Source organism: Festucalex cinctus, chromosome 8 (genome assembly GCF_051991245.1).
Source record: "Festucalex cinctus isolate MCC-2025b chromosome 8, RoL_Fcin_1.0, whole genome shotgun sequence".
NCBI classification, from domain to species: domain Eukaryota; kingdom Metazoa; phylum Chordata; class Actinopteri; order Syngnathiformes; family Syngnathidae; genus Festucalex; species Festucalex cinctus.
The window spans coordinates 28,351,289-28,363,173 of record NC_135418.1 but is presented as its reverse complement, the minus strand read 5'-3'; the positions used below and the strand labels follow the sequence as shown (position 1 = coordinate 28,363,173).

Sequence of the window (11,885 nt, the reverse complement as noted above, 5' to 3'; positions counted from 1 at the left end):
TTCTAACGATACTGTTGAGGTATAAACACAGCCGAATGGTGAAAAAAACCCGACACTTGCAACCTGGCATCGCCATTTATTTTCTGAGACGACTGTCCCATTGGAAAAACAACAAGTTGTATGCGGAACGCGATATAAACGCCCATTTGGACTTTAAACCGTCACAATGGGATGTTGAGACAGACAAAGGTGGCTTCGATTGTGAATTCGGCCAAGCTGAAAATGAACAAAAGTATTCGCAACGACTAGTCTGTGTACAATTATAGAAAGGAGAGCACGTTGCGTTCACATGACGCGTTGAAACCCAGTGAGAAAACTATCGGCAAACATGGCCACCTGCTGGACCAAAAATGGAATACAGGTAGGTACCATATGTTTTTCCGCCATGGCTGTTTAAGTCCTAGAAAATCACAATGCCTCATCATTGGCCAGCTATTTTTAGAACAGGGCCCGCACACGTTACGCATTTTCTCTACCGGAAGTCAAGTCACTTTCATTTTCATTTTTTCTTGAAACATGGCGAAATGCGTCAGTGGAAGACGACAGCTAATCGGTTCAATTACTTAATTATACCATTGTTGTTTTGATTTTTTTTTTAATGTAATTACATGAGAAAACGTTTGATTTACGCGACTTGAACGTAACAGGGTTTTGTTTTGTTTTTTTGTGTTTTGGATGTAACAATGGCTGCTAAAGAAACACCGGATGCGACTTTACAAACGGGTTTGTATAGTTTTTATTCATTTTAATTTTAACCTGGCTTTTGTTTGTTTGTTTGTTTGTTTGTTTGTTTGCACAGATTTTCTGATGATAAAATGAACCTTTCTTTTACAGTATGACTACAGGATGGTAGTTAAAAAAATTTGGGGGGGCAAAATATTTCAGGAGGTCTCAATTTTGCAGTATGCTTGTTGTAAACACATGTAACTACTTTTGTTGAACACAAGTAGGATCACTCATGTTAATTCTCTCCACTTTTTTTTTAAATATTTTCAGCGGAGGAGCTGGCCAGACGTCTGACGGACGCTCTGAGCATCGGGAATGAAGAAGAGACAGTCAGACTGAGCCTGAAGTTGTGTCGACGCGCCATGCCGGTGTCGGTCACCATCGGCACGCTGGCCTACCCGCAGGACTCCATTAAGTGCGACTAAATGTATTCATTCATTCATTCATACGGAAGCATATTGAATTCACTTGAAAGAAAAAGGGAAAAAAAAAGCTCCTGTTTTTTTGGGTGCTTTGTTTTTTGTTTTGTTTTTTGTATTTTTTAAATTTGTATTTTTCTGTTTTACTGAATATTTTTTTTCAGTCATAAAACACACAAAGAAAAATATAAAACAGGAAAAAATACTCCGAAAAACAGGGGGGAAAAAATATTAAAAAAAAATTAAAAAAAAACAGGGGAAAAAAATATTCCAAAAAACAGAAAAAAAAATTACTCCAAAAAACAGAAGTCGGTGTTCTGTTTTTCATAGTAATTATTATAATTATAATTATAATTATTATTATAATTATTATTGGACCTCTGAACTCCAAGTGACTTGTTTCAGACCACTGTCCTGTATATATGACTGGATACTTCCAACGGCGATCCAGTTATTTATACAGGTTAGTGGTCTGCAAAAAGTCATTTGGAGTTCAGAGGTAAAAGAAAAAAAAATACTCTGGAAAAACAGAAGGTGGTGCTCTGTTTTTTGGAATATTTGTTTCCCCTCTGTTTGTCAGAGTAATTTTTTTTTTCTGTTTTTCGTAATATTTTTTTTATGACAGAAAAAAATAGTCAGTAAAACAGAAAAAAAAAAATCAGAAAAACAGAAAAAAAAACTCAAAAAAAGCAACCCCCCCCCCCAAAAAAAAAAAAAAAAATGCCAGAAAAACAGTTTTTATTTTTTATTTTTATTATTATTTTTTTTTAAATGAATGCAATACACTTCCATACCTTTCAGGGTCAGAAAGTTTATTAAAAAAACAAACAAAAAACCTTCCACTATTCAACAACAAGCTGGTTCACCTGAATCAAACTGTGGTTAAAGCCATATTGTGTCGAGTTTTTACTTTCTGGACCTGAACTCTCCAACTGTGACTAACCTCCCTTCTTGTTTTTTTGTAGTTTAATCGTGGGTGTGGAGGACGCACAGTCTGACAGCGCCACGCAGTTGACTCTTCAAGTTTCGTGTGGCATGACCATCGCCCAACTTAAAAATGAGGTACAGTAATTTTGAAGACTTTCTCATCACTTATTCTGCCGAAACTTGACTCCTCCCCCTGACAGCAGGTCGCAAATAATTTTTTTTTTGTTGTGATATCGAATGTGTCATCATGTGATTTTTATTCTGCGCACCACCAGGTCAAGCAGAATTTTGCCTTCCCTCCGGCGCTGCAGCGCTGGGTGATCGGGAAGCGTCTGGCGCGCGACCACGAGACGCTGCACAGTCACGGCATCCGCCGCGACGGCGACCGGGCCTTCCTGTTTATCCGGTCCGCCCGCCCCGCTCATCTCAACCGGCGACTTGAAGGCGAGTATGTCACGAGCGGAAGAGCAGACGTGGAAATATTTCACGTGTAACCGAAGGAATGGTGCTCCACAGGGTTCCATTCTGGGGCCTCTTCGTGTTTTTCATTGTATCTCCAGGTTGTTTTCCTGGATTGTGACTGATTTTGCAAGGCCCACAGAATATTGTGTTCTATTGCTATAAAAACATGGAACCTATCAAAAGAAAGATTAAAGTTTCTTCTTTCATCAGGAAAAAAAAAGTATATTTCTATCTGTTTCCGTTTTGCAGCAATTAGGATTACAATATAGCTAAGTTTAATCAATTTTCACAAATATATTTAGAATTGTGAGTAATTGAGCTTTTTTTCAACATGGCTCTGGTTGATCTCTTATACTCTGCTGCCACCTGCTGGCCGTTTGTGTAATAACTACCATTTCTGCAACCGTTCTGAGCAGTTGAGAGGCTGCATCAAAGCCTTCTGTATGCTCTAGCATTAATATATATATATATAATTATTTAGAATTGTGAGTAATTGAGCTTTTTTTCAACAAGGCTCTGGTTGATCTCTTATACTCTAATGCCACCTGCTGTCCGTTTGTGTAATAACTACCATTTCTGGAACAGTTCTTAGCAGTTGAGAGGCTGCAACAAAGCCTACTGTATGCTCTAGCATAAAAAAACAAAACAAACAAAAAAACGTATAAATACGTCTTTGGGACACTTAAAAACGTATTTATACGTTTTGGGGAGCAAATGAGTTAAATGATTCAGTTTATTAACGGAAGTAACACGTCTTATAATCACTTAAGTGTTACACAAACATTAGCATAAGCAAGGTTGAGATAAAAAAAAAAAATCACAATTCTAATTCAATAATTGTAAATATACATTATAATGACTGAATTGTCTTGAAGTGCAAAAAGTCGAGTCTTTCTTAAATGTAAGAAAAATACTTTTACATTCATGTGAACAGTAAATTTAAAGAAAATAGTAAAACACAAATTAAATGTGCCTTTAAAAAGAGAGAGAAAAAAAAAGAGAAAAACCAAAATAACCGATTCATGGTTTTATGAATCTATATTTGGCCAAAAAGGAAAATAAATTGGTTTTTGATTATTTGATTTTTTTGTAATTATTTTATTTTATTTTTTTAACCCAGTAACAAGTGATTGCAATCTCTTCTCAGGCGTCACGGAGCCGATCACGCCGACTCCGCCTCCTCTTCCTCCTCCTCCTCCTCCCAGAGTTCGAACTCGCAGGCCTCTGGTCAGCATTTCGTCCGTCCCACATTCACGACGAGCGCCTAATTGGACGTACAAAATTGAGGGAAACGTGCCTTGTTGCCTCTTTCCCAGCCGGGCTGGGAGTGCCCTGAATGTACATTCGTCAACCAACCGACCCGTCCCGGGTGTCAGATGTGCGACCGGGAGAGGCCAAACGACTACCGGGTCCCCGAAGGTTTCAAGCCGGTCGGGGACGAGGCTCGGCGGATTCAGCGGGAAAAGTTGGCCACGTTTCTTTTCCAAGAGGTTCCACTTCACGACATGACATGAGTAGACTGTAAAAAAAAAAAAAAACCTCAAAGTGGCCATTTTGTTTTGAAGCCGCCATTTTAGGGTCGATTTAGCCTCTTCCGGATGAAAAAAAAAGATGTTTGAAGTTTTTTCGTTGGTGTCTTTGGTGTCCTTTTCTTCTTTTTTTAAGGCTCAGCAGGCGGAGCAAGAGATAAACGCTTTGGATTTGCTGCAGACCGACAAAGTGAGCGTCGTTCCTTCTCCATCCGAAGCCATCTGTCACGTTTGCTTGTCGGAACTGGAGCCGGGCGAAGGTTTGGAGCTCAGGGTGTGCATGCACACCTTATGCAGGTGAGACGCAGGAACGGAGCCCATCCGCAAAGATCATCACCCCGTTCCCAAACGTTGGCGTCGTCTCTTTTTCAGGGAATGTTTGCCGGGGGTCATCGTGAACTTGAGCGACGATGAGGTGTCATTTCGCGAGCAGGGCGATATGAAGCGAGTCGATCCAGACGTCGCAGCGGTCCACGAAGCCCTGTTGATGAACTTTGGGAACGTTGGAAGGGAGTGACACACAGTACGACTTAAAATCAGTGCCGCCAGTTTGGATGTGAATCTGGTTTCAAATCCTTTGAGCTGTCAGTGATAGGAAAATGAAGCTTCATGAAGCACTTGCGATTTTTATTACTTTAAACTCCTGTCGATGGTGTTCTTGATTTTAAAGATGAAAATGTTCGCACAATCAATTTCCATGGCATCTTTAAACTAAGTATGACCTTTGACTCAAAATGTCAGTAAGTGCTTCATGAAGCTTCATTTGTCCATCACTACTTACTAGATGTAAAAAAGAAAAATGAGTGTTTATATATTATTAGGATCAATATCACTGTCAATATAGGCATAACTGCGCTTTTTGATGTTTTCAGTTACATACCAAACAGCATTTTGTCTTCCTACAAAAGCTACTGAAATAGTGGATGCTTGCAGATTATTTACACTTATAATTTTCATCAAGATTCACATGTCCACTCTGTCATGTAATAAATATCAGTTGATATAAAAACATTTCATGAATTCAGAATAAATGTGTTAGAACACTACGGGCATTTTGCTCATTGTCCACCGTGTGCTCATAAAATATATTCAGCCAATAATGTCCACCCTGTCAACGAGTTCTCATATTTTGCCGTTTGCATCGTGTACTGTACGTCACATAGCTGTCAATTTCTGAAATTGTCTGAGCAGCAATAGCCAGCTGGATATGTGCTTCACTCAAGTGAGTTCTCTGCAATGTCCATCTGGTTCCTCTCCACAGTAATTTGGTCGGGAAAGGCGGGACATTCCGTACAATAATTCGAGCTGATTGGACGATGGGTCATTCTACACATTTGTTGTAACCAATCACGGCCATGGGTGAAAATTTCGTTTTCGTTCTTGCCGAAGGGGGGGGGGGAAGCACGAACATCTTACCAGCTAGAAATGCACCAAGCGGCCCTCGCTGTTCAACATTAAAGTTCTTGAGTAATTCTGCGAGAACAGAATTAATTGTCGCGTACATTCGTCCATGTTGGGTTCGTTTGTTAGCCCCGCCCGCCGTCCGCGCTGGCTTCCTGGTTTCGTCACAGTTGCATATCCCGCCCCCACGAACGCAATGTCGCTCTGTGATTGGTCCAAAACACCATTGGTTTGGTACCGCGATAATTCATTTTGCTAGAGCAAGGTTACTATATTATCATTGAAACTTTGGATATTTTGACAATAACTTTTCTTGTGACATAATTTTGAGAAATCTGGGAACTGAATTGTGAATAAAATGCTTACTTTGCCTCTTTTCATGGTTTATTAACATTCTTTTGTACAGTACAACTTTACATTAGTAGGATATATTTTGTTAAAATGAAAAACAGGAAGAAAAAAAAAGCTAGTGCAACATCAACTGAAGACAGCAAACACATCAGAACAACCTGGGAAAGAACATCGTGACAAATTCCTCCCTTCCTACAAAAAATAAAAATAAATCGTTTTCAGTGAGTCGGCTGCCGGGCTGTCCAGTGTTTCCAAAAAAAAAAAAAAAAAAAAAAAAAACTTTGTGTGGAAACGATCCCACAAGCTCCTACGATGACAAGTACAGTACAACTTTGCACTTCTTGGTGAAAAAAAAACAAACATAAAAAAAAAAAAAAAAACGTGCAAAACTAGTGAAAGTCAGCACCAGTTTACTTTTCGACTAACGTGCGCTCCTGCAGCAGTGGTGACAAAAGTGCTTATTTAAAAACAGACAAAAACAAAACAAAAAAGAAAACGTGTTGACACACCAGATGTCCTACAAATTATTTTTTTCGATGGCACGTTCTTGAAATTTCCCCATGGAGAGATATAAGCCAATACTGTGATTGCATTTTAAATGCCGGACCAAGTCAGTCTTTCTCTTCTTCTTTGAGACGTTTTTGTTAATGTTGCCGGTCGCTCGGTAACGTATCCAGCTTTTATTTCCCAAAACCATCTCGGCTAATTAAAAAAAAAAAAAATGTCACCGATAGCTGTAGGAATGTGAAAAGTAGAGCTGTCAAGAAGCGGCGGACGGTGACGTAGTGGAAATTTGCATTGAAATGATGACATCGGAGTGCCATTTCTTTACAGCTTATTATGAGAAATAGTATCTTCATTTGGTCTTTGTCATATCAAATACCTTATAAATGTTATAGGAACAATTCGCACAATAACAAGTAAGAGTAAGAAATTGTCACTTCTGGTGTACGTACCGTAATCCCTCGCATATTTGTGCTTCACTATTCACAAACGAACCTATTTTAAATGTACTCTAGAAAAATCTTTTGTTGAAACTATCGCACAAAACGTAACATCTCTATACATGTTTGCACTGTTTCCGAAAACTCTTAAGAAGCCACAAGATGGCGCCAAAGCCCCATCTAAATAGTTTCATTTTCAATTTTGACAAACTTTGCCTACCATATTGCAGTTTCCACAAATAGTGCTTTGTCGCCATTTTGTGGCATATAAGCGCCATTATAAACCTTTTGAAGGGTGCTATCAACGACTCGCAAATGTTCAAAGGACTCGGTCCCGATCCCCCTCGAACATCGGCGGGGTGAAATACTGTCATGTTCTTCAAGAGGTCCTTCATTTGAGGAGGCGTTCCTGGTATGGAGGACCAAAACTGACAAAATTCTAAATAAATAAATGACAAAGTGAAAATAAAAATGGATTTAAAAAATATAATTATTATAAAAAAAATAATAATATAAATGGAAATAAAAAGAGCAAAACACACACATTTGTATTCTAATTTATTTATTTCCGTTTTGTTCACTTTTAGTCATTTATTTTAGTCATTTATTTAAACTAAATAAATGACTAAAAAAAATTGTTTTTGTAATCTTTTTATTTCCATTTATATTTATTTTTTGGACATATTTTTTTAATATCCATTTTTATTTTCACTTTTAGTCATTTATTTTTATTTTGAATGTTGGCAGTTTCGGTCCTCCATATGACTGGTACTTGGATGGAGTTCACGGAAAGAGGTCCAACTTGGGGGCCCACTCCAAGGCGGTGTTGACCACAGCGAGCGCCGCCGCCCCTAAAGCCACCGTCAGGCCCATCACCGCCAGGCGAACGAAGCGGCGAGTCATCGACGGCCGGGCCACCGCCGCCGAGCGCTCCAGCGCCTCCTGCTGCTGCTGCTGCTGCTGCTGCTGCAGCTGCAGTTGCCGCCGCCGGCGATGGAGCACCGAGTCGGGCCGCTGTTGCGTCGAGGCCAAGTCAAAGTCCTTAAAAGTGGTGGTCGCCATGCTTGAGAGGTTGAGAGGGAGAACATTTGCTGAAATTAAACTTTTTAAAGTATATCTTGTTTCCTTTCAAATCCATGATTGTGGCGTTTAGAAGACTGTCATGTTGAAAAGGTGGGAAGGGAGTGGAGCCAACGGGGTGACGGCGACGTACCAGTGGTGCGAGGCGGCCTCCCTGGCCAGCTCGGACGGAGGGAACTGGACAAACAAGTCTCCCGCTCGGCTGATGAGGGTCTCGTAGGGCAGATCCTGAGGAATCTGAGACAGCAGGTGATGGACCATGGCCATGTCGCACTCGCACTCCAGCACCTCCTCTTCCCTGTGAAGGACGATCTGCATGCAGCGCAAACTCGCATGTTAACGACGACGAATGGGATCCCTAACATAACCAAGAACCCGAGATATAACAAGATCCTTTTTGGATTTTTTGTTGTTGTTGTCGTTTGCCTAATAATCAGTATTCCTTCAATTGTTTGTATAATCTAATGCTTTTGTCATCATTTGACAATTATTTTGTATTTTATTCTATGTTTCCAAACATTTTTCCAGTTATTATATATTTTTTTGTAATATTTTGAGCAATAATATTTTGGCTCTCATTCGATTGTGCAAGAGTACCTAATGATAGTAGATCTGTAAAAAAAATAAATAATAATTTATCAAATTAATTGACAACTATTTTAATAATCGAGCGGTCATGGAGCCATTTTTTTTTAATGTAATTAAAATAAATGTATTTAAAGGGGTACTTGACTCATTGAACAAATTTTCAGCAGTGGAAAGTTAATATTTTGTCCAGAATTAGCTTGATAACTTCATTATTTTTCATGTACAATTAATACCAAAAAACTATTATTTCCTTTTGCTGTCGACTGCTGATGACATCACCTGTGCTGAGGAAGTAGGTCATGGCCAATCATGGCTCACCTGTTTTCTGGGTTTGATCAGTAAACTGAGCTACTCGTCGGCGCTGAAGTGGAAACGGCAGCGGAGCTCACCACGGCCGCAAAGTAGATGGGCATCAACGGATGGCAGGCGAGGAAGAAGTCGTACAACCGAACCACGTGGCGGAAGTCTGACAGAACGTGGCCGAACCAGGTGATCAGCCAGCTGAGGGCGAAGACGGTGCCCACCTCCGCCCTGGGAATCGCAACATTTATGCGTCGTTTAGAAGTACTAAGTGAGAGCTTGCCAGTTTGTTTGCCAAAGTGACACTTTGTAATTGGATGTCGTTATGTCATGTCGAGGGAACAAGAATGTCCACTACTAGTGGAGTTGAACTTTTTCTTCCAACTTTCAGTCAATAATGCATTTAAAAAAACAAAACAAAAAAACTTGTAGCACATTTTAGTTAGCGACTGACCGTTCAAATTCAGATAAAAGCATAAAATTCCATATGAAACTTATTGCATGTCTTTGCGATATGCATATAGCATGGGCCAATATCGCCATAGATAATTTTCTCGATATATTATGCAGCCACAAGGAGAACAACAGCTTTTAATAGACCAGAGAACAAAATTTGATTTCATGATTGAGCAAATTTTCAATGATACAATTTTCAAAACAGCAATGAATCGAATAAATTTGAGTAATTGCGCAGCCCTGCCCTACCTTACTTCAGTGTATGTGGCGGGCATATCGTTTGCGTGTTTGAAACTTTGTAAAAGTATGAAGTCTTCCCTTACTGTTGCATGAAATCATGCACGTCAGGGTTGACCCTCTCGATAATGGGCATCAGGTAGTTGAGGATGTGTTTGGTGTTGTCCATGGTGGGATCCATGAAGTCCCTGGCCAACAACACAAAGAAAAGAGCCCTCAAAGAAAAAAAAAAAAAAAGAAAAAAAAAAAGAAACAGTTGGTCAAAAAGATTTGTTGACGCCGTACCTGAGGTGATGCGTGGAGAGCTTTTCCACGAGGGCCGTCGCCAAGCGCTCGCCCACGACCAGGAGGAAGGTGACGACGATATCGTGGTAACCTTGGTAGTAGTGCAACTGAGGATTACGCTTCAGGACGCGGAGGATGATGTCAATCAGCTCCTCCTGGAGACCCTCCCGTTGCTCGTCCGGCATACCTGGAAACGAAACCCAGCCGCAATCCCCGTTTTAACCTCTGAGAACATCGCAAAGCGTGATTTGTCGTTTGGGGTGTACTCGCCAGGAGGGAACCTTCGGAGCGAGCGCTGGACGTCCAGTAGCACCTGGTTGTAGTCCTTGTTGTTGTCCCGCTCCACCGTCTCTGCACGGAAAAAGTGAGCGGTAGCTGTTGGTGACGCTGTGACTAATAATTAACCAAACAGATTCTAATTTCTGGTAGCCCATCTATGTTTTGCATAAATTTAACATTAAAGATAAAGATATTCATTTAAAATAATGTTGCATGCAGTGCCGCTAGTCTAAACACTGTATTGATTAAGACGGCGTTTGTGGAATAGAAATTTCGCAGCTATTTTTATCCATCTCAGTAGGCAGACATTTTGCTACTTGTTGACAAGTGAAAATGACGTCACATCACAGCTGCTCAGTGCTCAGGAAACGACCCATCACCTGAAGCTGAGCCGTGATTGGTTGTTGTTGTTGTTGTCATGGAGGGCGTTACCTGGCTCCTGCTCCAAGATATTGGGTGGGACGTTGAGGAGCCGCGGCCACACCTGACAGCGAATCTCGTCCGTTAGCAGGCCACCCTCGCTGATGGCCATCCGCCTGAGGGCCGCCACGTCCGCCGGACTCGTCTGCAGGGCCTGAGCGATGTCGGCCATCTTCCTCTGCCGCCGGTCTGCCAAAACACGGCAGGCGATTACCCGCACGGGCACCGTTTGCATTTCCACATAAAAAAAAACAAAAAAAACAAAAGAAAACAAACAAAACAAAAAAACACTTTGGATTATGAATGTTATTTGAAGTCCAACTGTCATCATGCCTGTATGGCTTTTTTCTTTTGTCTTTTGTTTTGGTATCGCAACCACAGAAGAGTGATGACAACAAAGTGGAGTATGCTGATGGGCATTAGGACAAAAAAATATAAATAAACTTAGGCCAAGCATGCCTCTATCCAGGCTGCTCAATTCAACATGGCTATCTTGAAAGTCGCAAAAGTGAGTCATTTTCATCTTTACGTGCGTCTCTCAGATATACTGTAAGTGTACAACTTCCACACACTTCTTCAAATAATGTACTACAACCCTTAAACAGGGCGTTTCAAAAAGAACAAAAAAAAATTCAAACGGGTTTTCAGTTTTCAGGGTATAAATGCAAATAAGTGAGACTGTGAACACGGGGTGATTTCCATTTTTTTTTTTTTTTAAAGCATTGTTATCTTCTGCTTTCCGTGTGACAGCGCATGATGATGACGTCACGTATGTCACATACACAGGCGGTTGATCGTGATCATAGCAATAAAAATCAGCCGCTTCTCTTCTCGCACATGCGCAGTTAGCAACCAGGTACTTTACCTTGACCCTTTGACGTTACCAATGAAAAAGAAAACAACAACTTTGCCCACGATGAACATCACGTAATAGGGACGTTTACCGTCATTTTGGTTCCCATTTAGCAGTGCCGACGCGGTGCCAATTCTGGATGTCTTCATGTTACCTCCGCTTGTTGTAAGTGTACCTCCTCCTTCCCCCCCCCTTCAGACTGACATATCTGTCCACGTTGACTTTGGAGGCCAAGTGTGCTGAACTTAATCTTCCGCGGTTGCCATCAGCTCGGTTAGCACGGCAAGCCTGGCTATTATGCTAGCACGGCCCGCCCCGGGGTCGTCGTTCGCCGCTCCGCTAAGCTAAACCACGCTTCGCCGCGGCGCCTCCCACGTGAACGTCTCCCCCAACGTGGCCATCGTAGTCGGACAGCTGAGCGGCTGGTTGCGGGATGAAACCGGCGACGTTACATGTTTGTTTTGGCGGCCAGGGGGACCGGCAGGCGAATTTATACGTCACAGCGATAAGTTAGCTTCGCGCATGCGTACTTCGGCGGCGAAAAAAACAAAACAAAACAAAAAAACTTTATTTAAACGATTATGGACGGTCGGGACACAATCGTACTACTTCTAACAAAGTCCAAACA

The 11,885-nt window shown here is 41.2% G+C and overlaps 2 protein-coding genes across 2 annotated transcripts; one reads left to right on the top strand and one right to left on the bottom strand.

Annotated features, from left to right (window-relative positions):
• The first annotated feature begins 486 nt into the window (after nt 1–486).
• On the top strand, nt 487–5,109 carry LOC144023777 (ranBP-type and C3HC4-type zinc finger-containing protein 1-like). Its single transcript, XM_077529611.1, has 8 exons — nt 487–723; nt 997–1,141; nt 2,111–2,207; nt 2,348–2,516; nt 3,682–3,761; nt 3,851–4,024; nt 4,200–4,360; nt 4,436–5,109. The coding sequence occupies exons 1-8, from the start codon at nt 684–686 to the stop codon at nt 4,578–4,580; spliced, it is 1,011 nt and encodes a 336-aa protein (XP_077385737.1). The 5' UTR covers nt 487–683; the 3' UTR covers nt 4,581–5,109.
• Nucleotides 5,110–5,830: 721 nt separating this feature from the next.
• tbc1d20 (TBC1 domain family, member 20) lies at nt 5,831–11,788 on the bottom strand. Its single transcript, XM_077529610.1, has 8 exons — nt 11,349–11,788; nt 10,417–10,593; nt 9,976–10,056; nt 9,706–9,892; nt 9,507–9,608; nt 8,817–8,958; nt 7,973–8,151; nt 5,831–7,822 (listed from the first exon to the last, which is right to left on the bottom strand). Exons 1-8 carry the CDS (start codon nt 11,404–11,406, stop codon nt 7,543–7,545), a joined length of 1,206 nt encoding a protein of 401 aa, XP_077385736.1. The 5' UTR covers nt 11,407–11,788; the 3' UTR covers nt 5,831–7,542.
• Nucleotides 11,789–11,885: the final 97 nt, after the last annotated feature.